General features: G+C 41.2%; 1 protein-coding gene across 1 annotated transcript in view; it reads right to left on the bottom strand.

Annotated features, from left to right (window-relative positions):
• LOC139542113 (beta-citrylglutamate synthase B-like) overlaps positions 1-17,536 on the bottom strand; it is a 30,824-nt gene extending 13,288 nt beyond the window's left edge. The window contains exons 1-2 of the mRNA XM_071347164.1: positions 17,243-17,536; positions 6,484-6,714 (exon numbers count right to left, since the gene is read on the bottom strand). Of these exons, the coding sequence (XP_071203265.1) occupies positions 6,484-6,714; positions 17,243-17,405 (394 nt within the window). The 5' untranslated portion in view covers positions 17,406-17,536. The remainder of the gene's footprint in view (positions 1-6,483; positions 6,715-17,242) is intronic.
• Positions 17,537-26,811: the final 9,275 nt, after the last annotated feature.

Here is a 26,811-nt window from a genome sequence, read left to right as displayed (position 1 = left end):
CCTAATCGCACAACATCAGTGCCCGACCTCACTAATTCTCTTGGGCTGAATGGAAGAAAGTCCCCGCAGCAATGTTCCAACATCTAGTGGAAAGCCTTTCCCGAAAAGTGGAGGCAAAATGGGGGGACCAACTCCACATTAATGTCCATGATTTTTGAATGAGATGTTTCAAAGAGCGGTGTCCACATACTTTTGGTCATGTAGTGTATCTACAGCGAAGAAAGCAGCGCACCCAGAGACTAACAAACCGCAAGGACTTTTACTTTCATCAATCCTAGATTCTTCTGTCCCAAAAATAAACTGGAAAAAATAGCCCATACCTAAGTGACATTACTCTTGCTTGTCCCAGCACACAGTAACAAAATATAAAAGATCTGTTGATAACTTTTGTTTTATAATTTAATTCTGATCAAATTAAATTGTTTCCTGTTATTAGATTATTTGGCTCTAGCTACTCACAAATAACAACTTAGTTGTTCTTAGTCAATACAGGCTGGTTGCATATCAACTGGTGTTGGAGTAGGCACTGAAGGTCTATAGACTGGGACCAGAAGAGTCATGCATTCACGTGTTGTTTCTGCCATTCGCTTCAAATATCCCTCGCCCACAGGAGTACATGGGATTCAAGGAGAAGAGGATGTAATGGGCCTGTTGTAATTACACTCCGATGATTTAGCTTCACAGCCAGATATTGCCTAACTAATTTAGTCAAATCACTTTAATAAATGCTGTTTGAACCAGTACAACTTATTTTGTTCCAATTCTGTCAAATCACTGTAATAAATGCCATTTCTACCAGTACCATCTATTTTGTTAATGTCTACTATAAGTGATTCATTACAGTATGCCACATGATAGTTGTGTGAATGAAATATAGCTGTCAAGTCAATGTTTCAGTAACATTTGAATACTAAAGGTAAATTGGTAAAAGCCAACAAAACATCGTGTAGACCTATGTAATGACATGACAATCGATGAACCGGCAATTATTTATTTTATACAGCACAATACAGATCACTGCACATCATGTACAATACACAGTATAGACAAGTCATAGCAATAAAAAGTAAAATATACAATAAAATAGACATAGCGGTGCTGTTATGTACAGTGGTAGCCTAAAGTTAATGGATTTGTTTTTCATGCTAAAGATGCAGAGAGATAATGACTAGAGGCTAACAAATGATGTTACAATAAGTGTGTTTGTATTAGGTAGTAGTGCAAGGAGGACCATGTCCATGGATACCAGGGGAGTCGGGGGTGTCAGAATAGCCCCAAGTGTACTTGAATCTTGATGTGTGTGCTGCAATTGTCTATCAGCGTAACAGTGTTTTGTTACTTGTCGTGTTTGTTTTTGTGTGGACCCAAGGAAGAATAGCTGCTGCTTCGGCAAAAGCTAACAGAGATACCAATAAACCAGTAATGACCTCCTCCTTGCTGGGTTTTTGCATGCGGTTATGTTGGCAGCCAAACGACAGCCTCTTCCACAGGATTTGGGCTCCAAGTATTAGTCCATGCGTCTCTGCAGGATGCGCTCCATCAGGTCATCCCTGAATCTTTGAGCGGTGGGTTGATATATCAGCCGTGCAATCCACTGTTTTGATTGTTTTGGGTAGACAACGTTGGATCTTGGAGTTCCTGAAATGAGGCAAGAGAAGACGATAAACCAGTGAATACAATCTAAACACAAGGAAGTTGTCGTACATATAAAAATAACATTTGGGACACTTCTTGGTTTGCTACATTGTAATCAGGCTGGATGCAGTTGATCAGATTAGTGTAATGATTGACATAGTGTATATCCACTACATATACAAAAGTATGTGGACACCCCTTCAAATTAGTGGATTCGGCTATTTCAGCCACACCCGTTGCTGACAGGTGTATAAAATCGAGCACACAGCCATGCAATCTCCATAGACAAACATTGGCAGGAAAATGGTCTTACTGAAGAGCTCAGTGACTTTCAACGTGGAACCGTCATAGGATGCCACCTTCCAACAAGTTAGTTTGTCAAATGTCTGCCCTGGTAGAGCTGCTACTGTGAAGTGGAAACGTCTAGGAGCAACCATTGGCTCAGGCACGAAGTGGTAGGCCATACAAGATCACAGAACAGGACCGCCAAGTGCTAAAGCACGTAGTGCGTAAAAATCGTTTGTCCTCAGTTGCAACACTCGCTACAGAGATCCAAACTGCCTCTGGAAGCAACGACAGCACAAGAACTGTTCGTCGGGATCTTCATGAAATGAGTTTATGGCCAAGCAGCCGCATACAAGCCTAAGATCACCACGCACAATGCCAAGCGCCGGCTGGAGTGGTGTAAAGCTCTCCGCCATTGGACTCTGGAGCAGTGGAAATGCGTTCCCTGAAGTGATGAATCACGCTTCACCATCTGGCAGTCCGACGGACGAATCTGGGTTTGGCGGATGCCAGGAGAACGCTACCTGCACGAATGCATAGTGCCACCTGTAAAGTTTGGAGGAGGAATAATGGTCTGGGGCTGTTTTTCAAGGTTCGGGCTAGGCCACATTTGTTCCAGTGAAGGGATATCTTAAAGCAACAGCATACAAGCACATTCTAGACGATTCTGTTCTAACTTTGTGGCAACAGTTTGGGGAAGGCCCTTTCCTGTTTCAGCATGACAATGGTTTGTCGAGATCGGTGTGGTAGAACTTGATTGCACAGAGCCCTGCCCTCAACCCCATCAAACACCTTTGGGATGAATTGGAACGCCGACTGCTAGCCGGGCCTAATCGCCCAACATCAGTGCCAGACCTCACTAATGCTCTGTTGGCTGAATGGAAGCAAGTCCCTGCAGCAATGTTCCCACATCTAGCTGAAAGCCTTCCCAGAAGAGTGGAGGCTGTTATTGCAGCAAAGAGGGAACCAACTCCATATTAACACCCATGATTTTGGAATGAGATTTTCGATACTTTTGATCATGTAGTGTAGTCAGGCCACACACTAGAAAAAGGGTGCCTCTGAGCACACTTGAAAGGGAGCACCATCCCCCAGAGAAACCCCCCACTTTCCCCAAATCAACCAAACTATCCTGGAGGGGCTACCTGTCCTTTTGTTAGAATAGATCTGTCTGGACAGGCCAATGATTGCATTACCATCCCAATATGACAAAAGAAGTGCTAAAAATTGTAAACCAGAACATTGATGGCATATTTTGAGTACTTACCAGCAACTGTTGAGGCTTGTCCTCCATTCTGGTTCTGAATGCGATATTACTCCAGCAGACATGGAGTCCGTTCCTTGTGGACAGTCCACAGCAGGCACGTCATCTATCTCAACTTTAGTGAAAAATAAAGGAAAAGGGTACAGGAAATGTTGGTATTCATAAACAAACGAGAACACACTTGAAGAAAGCCATAATAGCTGTTTTGTTATTGTGGCATGCTGTCACGTATTACATAGCTAACACCATAAAGTCAAGCCAATTTATTTATTTCTAAAGCATGTGAAAATTGTATAATTAGTTGGGAAGTATTTAAATCAATTTGAATAAAGATGAAAATAATAGCACCACACAATTTTTAATAATGAAAGAAGGACATCATAGTTTTGTGCATTTTAAGTTGTTTTGTTGTACTCGGCTATACTTTGGCTTTGAGAGGAGGGCATTCCATTAAATGTAATGGATGACATGGACAGTTTATCCACAAGAAAATTGACAGGCCTATCACATTTTATCATGAGAACAGCTAGTTCCTACTCAATCAATCAGATACTGTTAGATCATCATCACACTTACCCCATTCTACTTTGTTCTGGCGTGCGTAGAATGCCCACTGATGGGACCACTGTGTCTCAGGAAACGTCTCATCTTATGGCTCGTCAGTTCATCCTCTAAAAAAATGTCAGAGCAAACTAGCTACAACCTTTCTGAGGTCCTTGGTCAGCGTTGTCTACATTCACGGCAACTAGCCATAGTTTCAATCAGTCCGGATTATTCAATGGAAGTTTGTGAAATATTATAGTCGACCACTTCCTTGGTTTGTTATTGCAAGCTTTTACAGCACACCCACAAACCATTTTCAATATTGGACAAGTGATAGTAGTCCGTTGATGTAACCCAAATCTCAACACACTCTGCTAATTACATGTACTAGCTAGCTAGCTAGCTGTCAAGCTAACGTAAGCTAGCCAATAGCGTGAAAATACTTCGAGGAGTGTCAACAATATTCAGACATGGCTGCGAGGTAAAACTATAGTTTTGGACTGTTGATGTACTCTTCTTCTGTGGGTTTTACAATTGACGTTCTCTTCTCACACTTTGCCTACTTGATATCTAGCTAGCAAACTTGTTCAAAACTGCCGCTGTCCCGACGTCTCAGCTGGCCAGCTCGCACACAGCCCATCCTTGCGCCCACCGTCACAGCGGATGAATGAAATGCATAGTTAGGAGAAAATAGTTCCAAAAATAAATAACTATAATTAAAATATTACAATTTCATATATACTTAGAGTACAAAGTACTAATTTCCCTGCTTTTACGAGAAGATGGCTAGTAGATATCCATAGACTTCCAGCAATTGCGCTAAAATAACGATATGCTTGCTACCTTCAACTTCCTTCAACTTGCACGCATACACATAAAAATGCTATCCATGAGTTAGTCTTACTCTCGGTAAGTAGGAAATTATCCAAAATACCGAAGTATCATTTTAATACTTGGTTGTTCTGCCGTCTCTGACTTTTCATGTGACTATATCTGGTAATACGTCTAATTCAATTGACCAGCAGGACCATTTCTCGAAATCTGCTTAGTTTTGCTGTCTGGGCCTGAACTAATGTGGAATATTGAACACTGCAATTTTTGGGTGCTCTCTGTCTGTGGTCTGGCGTTTTGACAGAAGACCAGATGTGAGCTGCCTTCTCCAAAAAGCACACGTCCACACTCTGCTGTGAGACAGAGCGGAAGAGAGCAGCAGCAAATGTCAGACCCGGCTCTACCACGTCACCGGCTGCTGCGGCAGGAGAGCCAGAGGAGGGTAGGGGCAGCAGGGAGGGATTTTTTTTTTATTGTCCAAGTCATGATGGTTGGTGGAGGGGCGCGTTACATAAGCACTCCAGCCTCTCTGTATGGCCTGGTCTGCCTGGCCTCTGTAGTCTGAGGAGTGTTAGATTCTCCCTGTTACCCTCACCAAAATACACAGCACTAGATTTATGCAGTGGCAATACATATATTAAAATACAGCTTTGCTATCAGCTTCGGTTTAGTCTTAAAACAAAATAAAAACACAGCGAGTGTGGTTTTGGCGTAGAGGCCTGTATTATTCCACATCCTGCTTTGTCCAACGTAGAGAAGTCAGAGATTCTAGGCAAAATGTGACAAATAAAGATTATTAGAGTGTTTGAGAAAGTGGTGATGACAGAGGAGGGGACTGGATGGGATAAATGCTTTTTCTTTTTTGATGCATTCTTAAGATCAACTATATATATATTTTTTTTTAAGTGAAATTACCGAACAAATCTGTGGTATTGCTTATGGTCTAGATTCCAAGCTAATGCACTAATGTTGCTATTTTGTAGAAAGCCCTGGTTGATAATAGCCTAGATAACTACCTAGTAAAATGACGAAGAAACAATTTAATTCACCCTCCATAACTCCATAATGCCAGCCCATAGCCAAATGTTTAGCTAGTTAGCTAATGTTAGCATATTTGCTAGCTACATGGCCGTGTGAAGAGGGGTGCTGAGACATTTGGGGGGGGCTAATAAAGGTCCAGTGGACTACTTTTTTGAAAACAATATTTTTTCACAAAAATATGTTTTTCTTTCATTTATAATGATTGTCAGGGGGTGCTATAGCACCCTCAGCACCCCTACTTCACGTGGCTATGGCTAGCTAGCTAAGGACACTGCACTAACTCGGTAGCTAACATGTCAATACAGTGGTTAGCTAGCTTGGAGGAAGTATTTAGTGTTGTGCGCATTGTGTCTGTGCACTTAGCTAACTACCATCCCATAGCCTACATTGCATATGAAGTGTGACTGGTTCACCATGGATGTACGGAGAAAAAGCCCTCTTTTCTCATGTAATTTTTTGGGCTACCCCAAGTGGGGGTTTGTGCTCTCTGATTGGATCAAAGTCAAGTTTTTGGCCACTGACGAGCCTTGCTAGGTTCGTCGCTACCGGGTCGGCCCACAGCAGGTACCGCTTTTGTTCAAGCAAGAGAAGGAACGGCCTCCCACTGTGATAAGTACTTTTCTGCAGTCTATCAGCAGTGAGATTCTCGGTGTGTTTCATGCTTTACCCACTCGACCAGACTCCGGTCTCTTGGGTGACTTTTTAAGTTAATCCTGGTTGTAGAACTTTGTAAGGACACTCTCAGACCAACTCAAGTGCATTCAAAAGCATGATTGGCATATATCCAATACAAGAATACACTGAACTTATTATCACTGCCCTTAATACACTGGATTTTCTAAGCTCAGGAATCAGGAATAATATGACCAAGCATAGGAGCTCACCGTAGGAGAAGGTGTCAGGGAGTGGGACCCCATGGCCGGCCAGCTCCTGGAAGGTCCAGAACTTGTTGACGCAGTTGAGGATGGCCTGGGGCCGGTTGACCAGCCGGCAGCCCATCTTTTCCAGGTGGCGTAGCACCGTGATGTCACTGTCCGACTGCACCCAGGGGGTGGGGACTCGCACCACCGCCACCTGAGGGTAGGATGTCACCACCTCCTGCTCGACCCGCAGACCTGGGGAGGGAATGAGAGAGAGTGAGAGGGGAGAGAGAGACAAAATAGCTTTTTAGCGGGAAATATTCCGAATGTCACATTTCCCATACCATAAAGATTAAATTAAATGCAGTCTCAAATAGCCGCCTGTCCCTTTTTATTAGCCGGGCAACGGCACACTTTTCATCAAATAAAAGCCTGTTTCAAATAAATAAGGTTTAATAATGTTTGTTTTGTTACATTAAATAATTCAGTAATGACTTAAAAATATGAAAATCATCTGTTTTTATCGCCAGTAAGAACTGCTAGCCATTAGCTGCTAACAGCTGAGAATGGCTAGCTAACTTGCAAGCACAAAAACAGTCAACAACTTCGGAAGTACAGAACCCTAGAAATCAGCTGATTGTCCTTTTGTGGTCATTTTAACAATGTTTACATCTTACATTACTCATCTCATATGTATATACTGTATTCTATACTATCTACTGTATCTTAGTCTATGCCGCTCTGACATTGCTCATCCATATATTTATATATTCTGAATTCCATTCCTTTACTTAGATTAGTGTGTATTAGGGATTTGTTGTGAAATTGTTACGTATTACTTAGATATTGCTGCACTGTCGGAACTAGAATCACAAGCATTTCCCTACACCCGCAATAACATCTGCTAAACACCTTGTATGTGACAAATAAAATTTGATTTGAAGTAAGAATTGACAAAAATGTACAGTCAAAGAGGAGAATAATTATGGTCAAGAAAAGTTAGTTATTTTTTAATAGAGGCATACTAATACAAAAGAAACATGAGTGTGTAAATGATAACACATTAGTGCAGGAAATGAAGAAATTGATTAAAATGCTGGAAGTGAAGGCTGGAATTAAACAATTAACTATGCAAATTAGTAAAAACTGTGCACATTAAAGAAATAGATGCCTGGCTCAAATAGAAGCCTGTCTCTAATAAGCGCCTCTTGTGTTCAATGATTTAAGTAAATAAACGCCCAGGCTATTAATTTAAGTTTTACGGTAGTTTCATATAGACATTATTGGATATTATTGATTAATCATATGAACACAGGCTACACTTTTACTAATGTCAAGAGAACACATTTCATTGATAACATTTTACAGAGCAACTCTGGTAGCCTACAGTGGCTTGCATGTATCACACAACAAACAGACAACCTAAAAGTAGCGTCCGTTTAGAATGTTCATGCCACCAGTCCCTCCCATGTCACATTAGCATCCCACAAACAAACACATAATTCTGTTCCCACAGCTCCAACACGTAGGCCTAGACTAGTTGTGAGTGGATCCTGCTGTGTTTGTATACGCACTACGCAGGTCCAGTCATTATCGAGCTGCTCTAAATGTGTGAGCTCTGAGCTGGCCCTGTGTAGCAGAGGTGTGGGTCCAGGCAGGGTAGCCTAGTGGTGTTAGTACTTCATTTGACTGGGTCTGGCCCGTGTCGCTCACTCACATCACACCCTGCTCACATCCACATGCTCCCTGTGGCACTGCCAATTTCTCTGGCCTCAAGGCCAAGAGTCATCGGCCCCAGAGGAGCACAGATCCCCAGCAGTATACTTAATACAGCTTATAGTCCAGTGCTTTCTCCCAATATACGAAGGTATAAGCACATTAATTGTACCTTTATTTCAACAGGGAGTCCCATTGAGACAAATGTCTATTTTAAAAAGGGAGCCCTGTATTTTACACATTAGAATACAAGCAACAGTTAAAATACACACAAATCTAAAATACAATCATAGATACCATCTACATCGCTCAGATACCAGGTCTATAATCAATATCTTAAAATGCCTGAGCGGCACCAGAACACCCAATTTCAACCCTGCAAACGTGTTTTGTAACTCATGTAGCCAGTCATAAGCCTGGGAGATTGACTGAACCTAAATACACATAAGAGCTTTCTACAATCATACACGCAAGAGATGCTACCAGCACCTATTCTCTGATAGATCTTACACCAAATTTGTTTAAAGTATACAAGAGATTGGCTATAAATAGCTATCTATAGATTGCATACATATGTGTATTTATGTTGACATGTTTGCGTGTTTGAACGTTATGCTCAAGGTTACATTCTCACTGTGAGATTTTAACTGGCAACTAACATGGCCGATTAATTAGGGCCGATTTCAAGTGTTCATAACAAATCAGTAATCTGCATTTTTGGATGCCGATTACATTGCATTCCACGAGGAAACTGCATGGCAGGCTGACCCCCTGTTACGCGAGTGCAGCAAGGAGCCAAGGTAAGTTGCTAGCTAGCATTAAACTTGTCTTATAAAAATTAATGACCAAAGGCTCGTATTTCTGTGTTTATTATAATCAAGTCTATTATTTGATATTTGATAGAGCAGTCTGACTGAGCGGTGGTAGGCGGCAGCAGGCTCGAAAGCATTCATTCAAACTTTACTGCGTTTGCCAGCAGCTCTTAGCAATGCTTGATTCACACGCTGTTTATGACTTCAAGCCTATCAACTCCTGAGATTAGGCTGGCAATACTAAAGTGCCTATTAGAACATCCAATAGTCAAAGGTATATGAAATACAAATGGTATAGAGAGAAATAGTCGACACGTCACAATTCCTATAATAACTACAACCTAAAACTTCTTAACTGGGAATATTGAAAAACTGGGAATATCGAAACACCAGCTTTCATATGTTCTGAGCAAGGAACTTAAACGTTAGCTTTTTTACATGGCACATATTGCACTTTTACTTTCTTCTCCAACACTTTGTTTTTGCATTATTTAAACCAAATTGAACATGTTTCATTATTTATTTGAGACTAAATTGATTTTATTTCTGTATTATATTAAGATAAAATAAGTGTTCATTGTTCATTCAGTATTGTTGTAATTGTCATTATTACAAATATATAAAAAAAATCGTCCGATTAACCAGTATCGGCTTTTTTTGGTCCTCCGATAATCGGTATCGACGTTGAAATATCATAATTGGTCGACCTCTACAACTAACAGTACATATAGGCCTACTACCAGCCATTTTAATTCCGTAAGAACGACAATAAGGAGACATGCACAGAAATGTTAGCAACAGCACAACATGGTGGAATAGAAAGAAAAGAAAAAAAGGGGGCAGGATTCGATGAAGGGATGAAAAGGAGAGGTGCTGTGCAGCAAGGTTTGCAGTAGGTGCTTTGGCCCAGCAGCTCAGCAGGAGAGACAGATGGGGTGATGATGGGACGTGAGGAGAAGCAGGGGCAGGAGAGGAGGGAAAAGAGGGACTTGTCACTGACGCTGCACTATTTGCTCCACCGTGACCTGCTTTTCAGCCATCTTAAGACCTCCACTCACTAAAGAGACAGCGTCAACGCTGGATTGACAGAGGTCACAATGTCTGAGGCACTCAAACAAAGAATAGGTGACCGGCTTCAAATACTGGCTCCTGATGCTTGAGAAGTCACAGAGAGAAGGAAGGAGATGGGCCCATTTTTGGTTCAAACGATGGTCAGAGATAAATGCAGCAGGACAATAGAAAAGGATGGAGATATATGCATAAAGAACTGCAGGGGAGGTGGGGAGAAGTGTGTGTATGTGGCAGGGGATGAGTCAGAAGTGGAAAGCGTTTGTTTAGGAATAACCCTGCTTGTCCCCCCCTCCTCTCACTCTCAGTATTCAATTGGGGAATTCACTCACTGCATGCACCCTCCCCCCATTCATACTGGTTTGATTGTGCAGCTGTTGAGCGAGCCATGCTACACTGAAGTTTCAAAGGACACTGGCCAAGACAGTATTCGGTGTCCACATCACTTGTGTCGGTTTCCAAGGCAACTACACAGATCACATGGAAAACCCTGATGAATCTGTTCGCATCCAGTGTGCTCATAGTACTGTCAGACAGCCACATGATCATTTCGAAAACGTTTACAAAATGTTCTTATAACCCTCTATTCCCTTTGGCAGAAGGACCATCCGGGCATATAGTGTTTCTAATTTCTAGTGACAAACTGACGTTTACGGCCATCTAATCTACCAGTCATCTTTCCGTGCAGGGCCTTCCGTCCCCACGGGCGTTGAACTGTATGTTATTTTCGTTGTGTCTGACAGGGCTGACTGGCTCCATAACTGCTGAGTGGGGGGCTCCCATCCCACTCTGGCATTCTGTGCATTCCGCCATGACGTCACAATACGGCTGGGCTGACATGCCAACGCTCAATGAGCCTTGCCAGCCCTGGCCACAGCCCTGGCATGGGCCAGGCGGGCAACACTTCCTCTGGGGAAAGGGTGGGTGACTGGCTGGCTGGACACTGATCTGTCTAGTCTAGCGACAATACAGCCACGTAGCCGACACAAACACACACACACACATTAAACTGTGATTTTCAGCTGTTGTCAGATGGTGTGTGGGCTTTTGCAATGTTTATGTGAGAAATTACCATGCATTGGTGCATTCCAAATGTGTAGGGACTGGGCCTATTAAGCAATTGTATACAATCATTTAGAGAATAACCTATTGATTTATTCCTTGCAAGAACTACAATATGTGATTCGCTCATCTACAATAATAATCAATCTCTCAGTTGATGTTCTTTATCGCAATATGTGCTATAGGAGGTTATTTAGCTGAAAACGCCCTCAATCACACACTGTGATTAGGTTGCTACTGAATGTGCTGCTGCTGGCCCTGTCAGCAAGGATCAAGCTGGACCAAAGGAAGTGTGCAGAACTGTTTTGCTCGCAAGGGGAGGGGTATGGATGTGGGTACGCAGAACCATGAGCCTCTGCGACCCCTCATGATGAGTTCTGTTTTTTTGTGGCCCCTATCCCCATCAAAATTGCCCATCCCTGCTGTAACCCAACCAATGCCACACCAATGCATCAGCTGATGGCGTACGGTGTGTGTCATTTAATTTCATGGGCCGGGTTTCAATCCTAACTGGTTGGTATTGACAACAGCGCCTCATGTGTTCTTAGGCAGGATTTGATGTGACATTAAGATGTGTTTTGTGACACACAGGGACGGCTTCGCCTATGCATTGTCTTATTGATTGGAGAGGACAGCATCCATGAGGCAGTGAGTGTTTCCCTTGATATAATAACCATTAATGCCCTGCGGCCTCTGTCATATCTATCTAGAACTATGTAAACTGCTTTGCCAAATACAGAGTCATAATATGCAAATGCACCTTTTCCCATCACTTGAGAGCAAGCAAATGAGTTGTCGTGACACAGCTCGCTACAGTGGGAGAGGAATTATCAGTCTTTGACCGCCAGGGCGTTATCACATCACGAGATAAAAAAAAGAAACTCATAAAAACTGATATAATCTCTCCCTGACCTGCCATGTCAACCAGCATACGACATTAGTGTACCCTTCAACACTTCATTAAATAGGCTAAAAGTGTTGTAAACAAAAAGATAACATAAAAGTAGCTTATTTCTTTCTATATCTGTTTATAAAGGAAGGATTAAACACAAATCATATCAACCTATAATCTATGCATTTCACTTCCAACTACATAAAATGGGGATCATTATCCAAGCTAAATACAGCCTAATGCTGACATTATATTGGGAGACAAGTGAATTTATCCATTCAACGTCAGCCATAGGCTAATAAAAAGAGGTGAAATGCTACACTGACTTCTCTGTTCCCTTCTAAAAACCAGCTGAACCTATTCTTCAGGCGACTTGGTGTTTCCTCACACGTTGCTCTTTGCCATTTCCAAGGCAGGTTTGTCCTTCATTTAATACAACATTTTACAGCTGACAATGTCTTGGGAAATAGGCTATTCCTATTTTTCAAATTTAGGCAAATTATTTTAGTTTAAGCTAAAACAATTGAGCTAAAACGGCCTTGTCAAAAGCAGAAATGTTCATATGCTCACATGGGAAAGCTGTTATAGTTCAGCATGGGGAGTCAATGGGGAGTCTTTCCTCAGTGTTCCGATGCCAAGATTAGGATTAAGGAAAAATAGGGAATTCCATCCTTGGTCTATTAATTATGCATCTTGTCTCACATCATATGACTGCTGGTGGAAAATCACAATTTGTTAAATTGGCCATCGCTCGTGAGATCCTATGTCCTATTGCCTTTTCTATCATATCATGGACATGTTATATTTGTCTAGCATTGACAAGTGTGTTTGTGTGGCCTCCACAAGAAGGCCAAAGAATCCGTCATCAATTCATAACCTGTCTTCCTCGTGCACAACTCTTTATTTCTGAATCATGGGATGTGAGATTCCTTTGTATGACCATTGGGTTTGGCAGTGGACATAATAATAATAATTTGGTAGGTGCTTCTATTTGTACCATTTCCAAATATTTGTCCTATTTGAAAATGTGTTTTTTTGCATATCCCAACTCCCCCTGGGACAGTGGGGTCAAGGCCAGAGTCTGCCGTTATCAACGTCAGTGTCAGAGGAATGCCCAAATATTTGTCAACGTTTCCAGCCACCCAAGCCACAGATTGTTCTCTCTGCAAGCAGTACCAATGCACTGGAACCAACAGGACCCTGAACAGCTTCTACCCCCAAGCCATAAGACTTCTAAACAAGACTGATAAATAACTAATCAAATGGCTACCCGGACTACCTGCATTGACCCGTTTTTGCACCAACTATCTTGCACTGACTCTATGCACACACGCTGGACTCTCCTCCCCCCCCCCCCCCACACACATAGCATGCACTCACACACATACGCTGCTGGTACTGTCTATTGTCTATCCTGTTACCTAGTCACTTTACCCCTGCCTACAGTGCATTCAAAGAAGTATTCAGACCCCTTGACTTTTTCCACATTTGTTACGTTACAGCCTTATTCTAAAATGTATTCAATTGTTTTTTCCCCCTCAGCTTTCTACACACAATACCCCATAATGACAAAGCAAAAACAGGTTTTTAGAAATGTTTGCAAATTTATAAAAAAATTGAAAAAAGGAAATATCACATTTACATAAGTATTCAGACCCTTTACTCAGTACTTTGTTGAAGCACCTTTGGCAGAGATTATAGCATCGAGCCTTATTGGGTATGTCGTAGGGCCTAAAAGTAATATCTAAATTTTCAAGGTTTGGACGATTCACAATATATATCTAAATTTCTTGTTTTCTCTAAACAAATTTTAAAAAGGCCAAGACATAATTCTTAACTGAATTTTATTTATTAAAATAAAAAATATATACAGGCCTCAAGGCCTATTTGTACAAAACAATTGAACAACACACATCCACACGTCTATTCTATTGTTTAGGAATGTTTGACCACTAGCTGTTTGAATATGTAATTTATATAATGAATTAATTTAGTTCATTTGTTGTTATAATTAAAACAACCTGGGGTTATTTGCTATTGGATTGGCAGAATGACACAACTACTAACACATCAGCCTACAGCTGGCCTGAACATATGCACTTTAACCTTTCTAGCCCAGGGGTTCCGCTAGCGGAACACCCACAACATTCCGCTAAAAAGGCAGCGCGCGAAATTCAAAAATATTCAAAAATATATTAATAGAAATACACATCTCTCTGTACTTTTCTCCGTTCATCTTTACCTTGATCCTGACTAGTCTCCCAGTCCCTGCTGCTGAAAATCATCCCAACAGCATGTTGCTAACATCACCATGCTTCACCGTAGGGATGGTGCCAGGTTTCCTCCAGAAGTGACGCTTGGCATTCAGGCCAAGATGTTCAATCTTGGTTTCATCAGATCAGAGAATCTTGATTCTCATGGTCTGAGAGTCCTTTAGGTTACTTTTGGCAAACTCCAAGCAGGCTGTCATGTGCCTTTTTCTGAGGAGTGGCTTCTGTCTGGCCACTCTACCATAAAGGCCTGATTGGTGGAGTGCTGTAGAGATGGTTGTCCTTCTGGGAGGAACTCCGGAGCTCTGTCAGAGTAACCATCGGGTTCTTGGTCACCTCCCTGACCAAGGCCCTTCTCCCCTGATTGCTCAGTTTGGACAGGTGGCCAGCTCTCGGAAGAGTCTTGGTGGTTCCCAACTTCTTCCATTTAAGAATGATGGAGGCCACAGTGTTCTTGGGGACCTTCAATGCTGCAGAAATTTTTTGGTACCCTTCCACAGATCTTTGCCTTGCCACAATCCTGTCTCAGAGCTCTACGGACAATTCCTTCGACCTCATGGCATGGTTTTTGCTCTGACATGAACTGTCAACTGTGGGACCTTATATAGACAGGTGTGTGCCTTTCCAAATCATGTCCAATCAATTGAATTTACATCTCAAGGATGCTCAATGGAAACAGGATGCACCTGAGATACATTTTTATTTTTATACATTTGCAAAAAATTAAAAAACCTGTTTTCGCTTAGTCATTATGGGTTATTGTGTGTAGATTGATGAGGGACAAAAATATTTAATCAATTTTATAATAAGGCTGTAACGTAACAAAATGTGGAAAAAGGGAAGGGGTCTGAATAGTTTCCGAATGCACTGTATATGCACAGTACATAGCTACCTCAATTACCTCGTACACCTGCACATCAACTCGTACTGGGTTGAATGGCTTAGTGTGACCTAAAGCTGCCATTATGGCCAAACTCTCCACTGGCCGTTAATCTGTGATGTCAACACTAACGTCTAAAGCCATATATGTAGATCTGGGGCCAGCTGGGATTAGAGGGCAGGCCCCACAGGACACAACCCTGCTCCAGTTGTAGCTCTGGCTAACCTAGACAGCTGTCTATTTACCTACCTATCTAGGCCAATAGTCCTACCCTCCCTTCCTCCTGGGTTTCTCACAGATTATCTAGCATTGAAGACTATCTACCAATTAGGCCATTGTTTAAGTGGGTGTCTGACTCCTTGCGAAGAGCACGGGCCAATGATAAACTGAGTGGCTTTGACTTTAACACCATTTTTGTAAGATAAGTGATGTAGGTGGTGTACATCGTTAGCCTATCTCGTTTAAACTGTTGTAGAGTAGCACATTCGACATGTAGCCTACGTGGAGGATTAGGAGAGTGTACACTGGTTAACAGATTGGACGTGCTCCATTACAGGTGAAGAAAAGGCTGCTGGATTTGGATGCCGTTCCCAATCTCACTACCACATTTCAAAGAGACAGCTCCCCCTCCCCCCCTCCCCAGTCAATGCCAACATGTAAGATGTGCTATAAAACAGCCTGCCACTTCATTGAGCTAAATGCCCTCCCCCCTTCCCAAGCTCATGTCTCACTACTAAATTCCAAGGGTCGCTTGTTCTTCCAATATGAACCTTCATAGCGACAAATCAAACAAAGCTCATTGAATCAACCAACCCAGGATTTGACAATTAAAGCCCATTTTTTGGACAAGGATTCTAATATTCTTGTCCAAAAAGACACCACCCATTTACCTTTCCACATTGTTCACCTAAAACACATTTGATTATTTATTTAACTAGGCAAGTCAATTGTGTGCCGCCCTATAGGACTCCCGATCATGGCCGGTTCTAATACAGCCCGGGATCAAACCAGGGTCTGTAGTGACACCTCTAGCACTTAGATGCAGCGCCTTAGACCGCTGCACCATTCGGGAGCCCCAAAATTCAAAGAATGAAAGCATAAATGAGTTTGTGTATGCTAAACTGCTTATATTAATGATGCCCAATAGTTTTTTTATTATCAGTTAAAGTGATAAACTTGTAACTATTGTTTCACTTGTTCCACCAGCCATCAGTGCTCCAGTCTGTGTTCTGATGCCTCTGTGCCTGTTGTCCCTACATAACAAACCAAATTTCTACTATTTATTAGCAATTGTTGACTCGTGCATGACTGTAAAAGAGAAGGCAGCTAAGAATGAAACAATCAAGCTAGCTAAACCCACTACAAACGTCACTTAGCTAATTACAAATCATTGAAAAGTGCACTACGTCCTCTGCTAACGTTACAGCTTAAATGCTTCCGTTTAATTCGTGTGAGTTAGCATAGCTTTGCTGGCCCATGAAGAATAGCCTGTATAGCCCTAGCCTTCATTGCTAGCTAGCCACTCTCTTTGTATTGCGATGCGCTTTTCACAACAGCTATCTAGCATAACGTTAGCTGGCCAATTATTCTACGGCCTACTGTACATAGATAGCTATGTAGCTAGCAAAGTACTGTACATCTCACCTCCAGATTTGGTATCGTGGAGTTGAGTATGGCTTTGTATATAGCCAATATTATCGCAGTGTTGACTCCTACGCATATTTCCTATTTGATAAAGTAGCTATTCCATGCAGCTATTGTTTTGCCTTGGCATCATTCATGCAGTATCTCCGTGTGAGTGACTACTCGAGGCTGTCTGGAAACTGGGTTAGGCGGTCACCGTCACACTGTTAGCTAGCTAGCCAGCAGCTCGCGCTGGGAAGCTGTGTGTGTGCTGCCTGCCGAACAATACCTGCTACTGCAAAACTTGGATAGTGGATACACTAACGTAACACTGAAACAGATCCAATAATAGACAACAAGAATACACGATTCAACCCCAATTCAAAACAGTTAATCGTATATATATATGACTATTGTCTTACGGTAGTGCATGTGCAACTTCAAATCTAGTGATACTTGCCTAATTGTCCCTCGCTGATGGTGAGCACGATTTGGTCCATGAGAAGAGAGCGGAATTCAACATCCTCCTCGGAGCATCGCTGTTTCAGAGCCCGAAGGATCTGAACTTGCGGATACTCCTGGTGGATACGTCGGTCGGTCACAAACCAAACTCGAGAACACATGTTTATATCGAACTGTGTCGTGCCGATTAAAAAAATTGTAGTTAATACACAGCTGTGACCGAGGGGGCGGCGGGCGAGCGAGAGAGCAGGATCCTGGTCAGAGCGAAGGGAATAATAAAGATGTGGGGGAAAAAAAGCAAATACCACGATTGAGTCTGTTCGTTTAAATGGAGTCGATCAATTACTCGATTTCTACTTGCGTCCCTTCATTTGCAGGCCGTTATTCCTGGTCCCATCCGATCCAACATCCCGCTGAATCATAAGCACCACAAGACAAAAGCTGTGTAACTCTACTACAATGTTTATAAGGGCGTTTCTCATCTATATCAGCATGTATTATCTTCTACAAACAATACTTGTAGCAGTATTAGCTATGGCTCCTTGCACTTGCAGCCCTTTAGGGCAAACAAAGCTTGTGCAGTATTGCTTCGAATCCTCCGCTCATCGAACTCAACAGCTAGGCCTGCTATCCAGTGAACGCGGCAGCCGCTTGGCTGAATAACACAATTGTGGTAGTTGTATGATTATCGAAGAAAAGACGAATGCTGCTTGTATATCCACGCTTGTTTGGTCTGATTGATTAGCTGTTGGCGGAATGGACCTGTACGGCTATCCAGGAGGATCGGGTGCTGAAAAGGTGCACGTTTATTTCCAGTTCTGCGTTTTTCTTCAAGCACGCGCCTCGTTTACAACAAAATTGTCCGCGTTCCCCGAAAACAGATGGAGAATGATAATCGAGTGTATGTCATTTTACCGACCAATCGCAGCTTGTAAACCAACGGGTGCATTAATAGGTGCGTTCGTTTTAGCTCGCTCAGGACACTGAATGGGCCGAGTTCGTGTATTTTAGACAATTGGATTGGTTCTAAAATGAACCCCGGGGCGCCGAACGAGAACGAACGCACCCGGGGTTATTGTCCAATCAGGATGCTGATGCTGCGGAGGCTCGCAAGGCATGTGTGCGGATGAGAATGCGTGACTTAAGGGGTGACATAGGGGTGTGACCAACGAGGGCGCGCGGATGCTATGATACACTGCATGTCAAGAGGGGGGAGTACCACGAGTTCGCGCATCACCCAAACCGGTTCAAACCGGGTGCTGCTTGGAGGTTTGGTAAAACCAACGCCTCCGTCTTCATGTTGTGATGCTGAAATAAATGCCAGAAATTATAACATAGCTTAAACAATCTTATGGCCAAAATGGGTTTCTTAGCTGTAGCCTAATCGAAACATTGATCGACAGCCTACATTATAACGGTCCGCAGCCTATTTAGCTCCGCAAAAGCAATAGGCTGCTATGTAATATCCGAAGAAGGGCGTGTAATGCCGTTGTGAAGCAGGCAAGAATAACTAGGAACTTCCTGTTCACGGATTTTTGGAATTAGCAATATAAATAATAATATAAATAATAATAATTTATTCAACTTATATAGTGCTTTTCAAATAAGCTCAAAGCACAAAAAAATACATGTAATTTAGAAAAACAACAATATAACATCATGAGATGAAAGAGCCATGATAGAAAGTTCATGGCTTGAGTCTACTCAGGAGCACTTGTACTTTCCAAATTGCCAATGTTTACACCCCAAGGGGGTTCATTCTACTCTGCTCATTCCGTGGCCGTTAAACAGCGGCCAATCAGCTTAAATGCAGTATGTTTTTCATATTGGACATATATATTGTACCATACATAATTGCCTGTATGTTGTGTCGCAGGAAAAAGGGGGTCCATTATCCTCAGGAGCACTTCTACTTAAATGCAGTACGTTTTAATGTTTTTGGGCTGTTATTTGTATTATTGTATTACTGTTGTTATCATAATAACTATCTAGTCATCAAACAATATTGTCAATGCTGTAATATTAATTGTGCCATTAAGGCTATTAACAATTTTTTCAAATTGTTTAAAAAAACTCAAAATATGCTAACATTTCCTAATAAAATGTCGACCATTTGTTTTATTTTACCCAATCTTCATTGCGGAACTTTTATTTTGAAATTTTGAAACTCTTATTCTTGCTTGGTCTTGCTTTTTCTTGCTGGCTTCTCAGAGGTGGTGTGTATAATATGGTCAAAGATGGTGGAAATATGAAGTTCACTCAGGCTGTTGACCATAGAAAAGGATTGTCAGTTCCGATCTACTTAACCCGTAGACACCAATGCAAAGCAGCTGGGTCTGGTCTATTTAGTTCATTGACTTTCACTGAACCAGAAAAAAACTGAAAAAACTTTTGAGTAGGGTGTCTCGCTTCCTCTTCCGTTTCTGGTTTAAAGAAACAAGATCTCATGTAGTTTTTCTGGTAGAGCATCAGAATAGTTGGTTTTTGTAAGCCACCACACTTCAGATTATATGCATTCGCTTACAAAAAAGCATTAGCTCTAAAAGCCACCCCCCTTTATTTCACATACATATGGTCAGTTACTCAAATGATAGTATAGGTTTGTTTGGGACTGGCTGCCCCCCCTGGACGTTTTATAATGTCGATTTGTTTCTTGTCTGTATAATTCAGAAAATGAATTACGTTGTAGACTAAGCAGGCACACAGGTATAACTGCAGAATGAATAGACCAAGTTAAGAACCTAGGTCAGTTGTGCTAATACCAATCACCAGACAAACCATTATTTTTTATCACCTTGGTTCAATAGCACTACCCTAGTTCCATCAGAATCACATCCATCATGGACAAAACAGACACCAGCTCCACTGACCAATCACAGACCATCAAGGAGGAGGGACACTTGAGATGCACAGTGACAGTGTTCAATGTGAGCACAGCAAGACACTGCAGAATGAATGTGTCAAGTTCTGAACAATAAGCTAACAACTGTGAATCACTACTATGCTCAGATTAGGTTTTTGTTGTAAATGTTGTAAGATACACAACACTTTTTTAAAAGTGTGTGTGCCTTTTGAAGTGAATTTGATTGTAAGACATGGAATGAAAGGTAAAGCCCCTTTTATTGTGTTTATAAAGCCATATGAACTGTATTCACAGGTGGCTCATGGCTGCAATCAATGTTAGATGCCACAGTAACACTTTATCCTAAGGGGTACCCTAAGGGGGTTGTTAGGGCTTATCCTAGTCTATAAACATTTTTAGTTAACATGTTGTTGATAAGTCACTGATAAACAGTTTTAACTCATAAACGTATAACTCGTCATTATTTTGTTGCTTGTCAAATTAGTGAGCCAATATGCTGATGTATACAGTAATAAATTATTACAGTGCACACATTAATTTGCAAGCACCAAAATCACAAAATCACAAGACTAGAAGGCCAGCATCCTGGAGTCGCCTCTTCACTGTTGACGTTGAGACTGGTGTTTTGCGGGTACTATTTAATGAAGCTACCAGTTGAGGACTTGTGAGGCGTCTGTTTCTCAAACTAGACACTCTAATGTACTTGTCCTCTTGCTCAGTTGTGCACCGGGGCCTCCCACTCCTCTTTCTATTCTGTTAGAGTCAGTTTGCACTGTTCTGTGAAGGGAGTAGTACACAGTGTTGTACGAGATCATCAGTTTCTTGGCAATATCTCGCAAGGAATAGCCTTCAATTTCTCAGAACAAGAATAGATTGATGAGTTTCAGAAGAAAGTTCTTTGTTTCTGGCCATTTTGAGCCTGTAATCGAAACCACAAATGCTGATGCTCCAGATACTCAACTAGTCTAAAGGAGGTCCGTTTTATTGTTTCTTTAATCAGGACAACAGTTTTCAGCTGTGCTAACGTAATTGCAAAAGGGTTTTCTAATGATCAATTAGCCTTTTAAAATGATAAACTTGGATTAGCTAACACAACGTGTGATGGTTGCTGAAAATGGGCCTCTGTACGCCAATGTAGATATTCCAATAAAAATCTGCGGTTTCCAGCTACAATAGTCATTTACAACATTAACAATGTCTACACTGTATTTCTGATCAATTTTATGTTATTTTAATGGATGCTTTTCTTTGAAAAACAAGGACATTTCTAAGTGACCCCAAACTTTTGAACGGTAGTGTACTGTACATTTGATTAAATGTTTTTGTTTTGTGATTTATAGAAGACAATCATGGCCAGCTTCTTGACCACCAGATTTGATATTTTACTATCTTCATTATTTTGACATGGGTGATAAGCTAATGGCTAAATAGTTATTGGAAAAGTGTCTGTTGAAATGTCTTACCAAGAAATAATAATTCCTAGTCTAGAGCGTCCTCTAGTGACATAATACTGGGTACAACATTGGCCTTGTCTGAATGTCATTCTGTGCCCACTAGGGTTGGGGTCAATCTGTATTTGAATGGCTGTTGGCCATTAGTGGTATCCTTAAATTTGTCTGCTATGAAACAGGGCGTGTGCACTATATTTAAAGACATTGTGAGTTAAATGAAGAATGGCTAGGTCCTACATCCAAACCTGTCAGCGAAATTCAATACTTTTGGCTAAAGACAATGTAGAATCATAGAAATCTCTGCATTAATTCTCTAGAGTCTAAGATGTTGGGGGGGGGGGGGGGGGGTGGAAAAAAAGACAGTAAATGGCAAAAAAGACAGTAAAAAAATTTATCACAAGAAACAAGGTTTTGAAATGTCTGTCCTATATCTAGGACGTATAAGAAAGCTCAGGATTATTTTAGTATTTATTTTACACATATTTAACCCCTTTTTTGGGGTAGGCACAAAACTGCCTTCATACTTCAATTAATTTTTTTAAACTGGTACCGTCCAACGAGTTCCATGACACTTGTGAAAAACGGAGAACATCATCCTGTTTGTGAGAATCTCCCCTTTCCACATTAGTTTGTAGGTCAAACCGTTCGGACGCTACAGATGTTACTACAGATGTTTTCATGAGAAGACCGATTTTCGCGATGTCTCATGGTCTGACAAACACCCACGCTCTGCCACCTTTCACCGCAGATGCGGAAGTGCGACACTGGCGAATAAAGTGGATTGAAACCCATCCAATGCAACAACAAAAAACAGATATCTCTAGCTTAAACTGACCAATTGTGATGGGGATTTTTTGTTAGGTAACTTTGATTTACGCACCAGTGCATCAATCGACTTTAACTTGCTTTTATCTGGATAAACATATGGGGTGTTTTTTCCTAGTCTTCCCTCATTTGGAATAATATTAATTAATGCCGAGGTAATAAGCCATTTGTATTTGATCCCTGGTCTAACAAAGCCAGGGTGTGTTTAAGTTCAAGAACTTCAGTTGACTTTGAATGCATTTTCCCTCCCAAGGCTTTCTTTTTTTCCTGAGATACAACCTGGGGGCTTATGGTGTATATCAATGGGTATACACTGAGTGTACAAAACATTAGGAGCACCTTAGACAGATTCACAGTCGGGGAAACATGGGAACAATTTAATGTTAACTGTTACTGAGAATGCTAACAGTAAAGAAATATGGCTTATTAAGTGCCGAAAAGTAAGTAAATATTCCTTCTTAAAATCAACTACAGCTAAGGTAGGTGGAAAATCATGTTAGTTTTGTATTCTGAGTAAACTATCCCTTTAAAGATGGTATAGTGTGTTTTTGAAACAAGAACACTTACCCTCAGATGGACAAAGAGGTTTGAAGTTGTTTTTGCCAAACATCCAACTTGCTGTTTGCATTTTTTGAAATGGCTTGAATTACTCTTCAGTATTTTCAGGTATCATACATTTATTGCAGCTTTCAACATTTTCAGTGGCATATAGAAGGAGTCATACAATAGTTGAGCATTAGAATTTATTTATATTTATCTGTACAAAATATCATTGGTTATTTGGTTTGACTTGATAATGTACACCTGGGGCAATGGAAATTCAGGAGAAAGGACATTTAAAGAATGTTCGGATAGAAATGTATTGTGTAGATAAAATACGACTGTCAGATAGATTGGAATAGTATAGAACATTGTATTCTCTATTCATTATATTTCTATCTTCAATATGCAGTTCCAGATACATCCCTGACATTAGTTGAAGGCAGACAAAAGTAGTTGCAGAAGATGTCCTGATATACAGTTGAAGTCGGAAGTTTACATACACCTTAGCCAAATACATTTAAACTCAGTTTGTCACAATTCCTGACATTTAATCATAGTAAAAAATCCCTATTTTAGGTCAGTTAGGATCACCACTTCATTTTAAGAATGTGAAATGTCAGAATAATAGTAGAGAGAATGATTCATTTCAGTTTTATTTCTTTCATCACAATCCCAGTGGGTCAGAAGTTTACATACACTCAATTAGTATTTGGTAGCATTGCCTTTAAATTGTTTAACTTGGGTCAAACGTTTCGGGTAGCCTTCCACAAGCTTCCCACAATAAGTTGGGTGAATTTTGGCCCATACCTCCTGACAGAGCTGGTGTAACGGAGTCAGGTTTTGAGGCCTCCTTGCAAGCTTTTTCAGTTCTGCCCACACATTTTCTATAGGATTGAGGTCAGGGCTTTGTGATGGCCACTCCAATACCTTGACTTTGTTGTCCTTAAGCCATTTTGCCACAACTTTGGAAGTATGCTTGGGGTCATTGTCCATTTGGAAGACCCATTTGCGACCAAGCTTTAACTTCCTGACTGATGTCTTGAGGTGTTGCTTCAATATATCCACATAATTTTCCTCCCTCATGATGTCATCTATTTTGTGAAGTGCACCAGTCCCCCCTGAAGCAAAGCACACCCACAACATGATGCTGCCACCCCCGTGCTTCACGGTTGGGATGGTGTTCTTCGGCCTGCAAGCCTCCCCCATTTACCTCCAAACATAACGATTGTCATTATGACCAAACAGTTTTATTTTTGTTTCATCAGACCAGAGGACATTTCTCCAAAAAGTATGATCTTTGTCCCCATATGCAGTTGCAAACCGTAGTCTGGATTTTTTATGGCGGTTTTGGAGCAGTGGCTTCTTCCTTGCTGAGCGGCCTTTCAGGTTATGTCAATATATAGGACTCGTTTTACTGTGGATATAGATACGTTTGTACCTGTTTCCTCCAGCATCTTCACAAGTTCCTTTTCTGTTGTTCTGGGATTGATTGGCACTTTTCGCAACAAAGTACGTTCATCTCTAGGAGACAGAACGCGTCTCCTTCCTGAGCGGTATGGCGGCTGCGTGGTCCCATGGTGTTTATACTTGCGTACTATTGTTTGTACAGATGAACGTGGTACCTTCAGGCGTTTGGAAATTGCTCCCAAGGATGAACCAGAATTGTGGAGGTCAACCATTTTTTTCTGAGGTCTTGGCTGATTTATTTAGATTTTCCCATGATGTCAAGCAAAGAGGCACTGAGTTTGAAGGTAGGCCTTGAAATAGGCCTTGAAATACATCCACATGATGTATTTGACATCCAATGATGTCAATTAGCCTATCAAAAGCTTCTAAAGCCATGACATAATTTTCTGGAATTTTCCAAGCTGTTTAAAGGCACAGTCAACTTAGTGTATGTAAACGTCTGACCAACTGGAATTGTGATACAGTGAGTTATAAGTGAAATAATCTGTCTGTAAACAATTGTTGGAAAAATTACTTGTGTCATGCACAAAGTAGATGTCCTAACCGACTTGCCAAAACTATAGTATGTTAACAAGAAATTTGTGGAGTGGTTGAAAAACCAGTTTTAATCACTCCAACCTAAGTGTATGTAAACTTCCGACTTCAACTGTATATACAAAAGTATGTGGACTAGAGGTCGACCGATTATGATTTTTCAACGATTTTCTATGACAATTACAACAATACTGAATGAACACTTATTTTAACTTAATATAATACATCAATAAAAACAATTAAGCCTCAAATAAATAATGAAACATGTTCAATTGGGTTTAAATAATGCAAAAACAAAGTGTTGGAGAAGAAAGTAAAAGTGCAATTTGTGCCATGTAAGAAAGCTGACGTTTAAGTTCCTTGCTCAGAACACGAGAACATATGAAAGCTGGTGGTTCCTTTTAACATGAGTCTTCAATATTCCCAGGTAAGAAGTTTTAGGTTGTAATTATTATAGGAATTATAGGACTATTTCTCTCTATACCACTTGTATTTCATTAACCTTTGACTATTGGATGTTCTTATAGGCACTTTAGTATTGCCAGTGTAACAGTATAGCTTCCGTCCCTCTCCTCGCTCCTACCTGGGCTCGAACCAGGAACACAACGACAACAGCCACCCTCGAAGCAGCGTTACCCATCGCTCCACAAAAGCCGCGGCCCTTGCAGAGCAAGGGGAACAACCACTCCAAGTCTCCGAGCGAGTGACGTTTTAAACGCTATTAGCGCGCACCCCGCTAACTAGCTAGCCATTTCACATCGGTTACACCAGCCTAATCTCGGGAGTTGATAGGCTTGAAGTCATAAACAGCAGAGCTGCTGGCAAAACGCACGAAAGTGCTGTTTGAATGAATGCTTACGAGCATGCTGGTGCCTACCATTGCTCAGTCAGACTGCTCTATCAAATCATAGACTTAATTATAACAAAATAACACACAGAAATACAAGCCTTAGGTCATTAATATGGTCGAATCCGGAAACTATCATCTCGAAAACAAGACGTTTATTCTTTCAGTGAAATACGGAACCGTTCCGTATTTTATCTAACAGGTGGCATCCCTAAGTCTAAATATTCCTGTTACATTGCACAACCTTCAATGTTATGTCATAATTACGTAAAATTCAGGCAAATTAGGCGGCCCTAACTGTTGCATATACACTGACTCTGCGTGCAATGAACGCAAGAGAAGTGACACAATTTCACCTGGTTAATATTGCCCGATAACCTGGATTTCTTTTAGCTAAGTATGCAGGTTTAAAAATATATACTTCTGTGTATTGATTTTAAGAAAGGCATTGATGTTTATGGTTAGGTACACATTGGAGCAATGATACGCACCACATCGATTATATGCAACGCAGGACACGCTAGATAAACTAGTAATATCATCAACCATGTGTAGTTAACTAGTGATTATGATTGATTGATTGATTGTTTTTTATAAGATAAGTTTAATGCTAGCTAGCAACTTACAGTGGCTTACTGCATTCGCGTAACAGGCAGGCTCCTCGTGGAGTGCAATGTAATCAGGTGGTTAGAGCGTTGGACTAGTTAACTGTAAGGTTGCAAGATTAAATCCCCCGAGCTGACAAGGTAAAAATCTGTCGTTCTGCCCCTGAACGAGGCAGTTAACCCACCGTTCCTAGGCCGTCATTGAAAATAAGAATGTGATACTGATTTCCGATTGTTATGAAAACTTTAAATCGGCCCTAATTAATCAGCCATTCCGATTAATCGGTTGACCTCTAATGTGGACATCCCTTCAAATTAGTGGATTCGGCTATTATTGCCACACCCCTGCTGACAAGTGTATAAAATCAAGCACACCGCCATGCAATCTCCATAGACAAACACTGGCAGTAGAAAGGCCTTACTGAAGAGCTC

This window comes from Salvelinus alpinus, chromosome 17, assembly GCF_045679555.1.
Source record: "Salvelinus alpinus chromosome 17, SLU_Salpinus.1, whole genome shotgun sequence".
Classification (NCBI taxonomy): Eukaryota; Metazoa; Chordata; class Actinopteri; order Salmoniformes; family Salmonidae; genus Salvelinus; species Salvelinus alpinus.
This window is presented reverse-complemented; position numbering and strand designations above follow the sequence as displayed.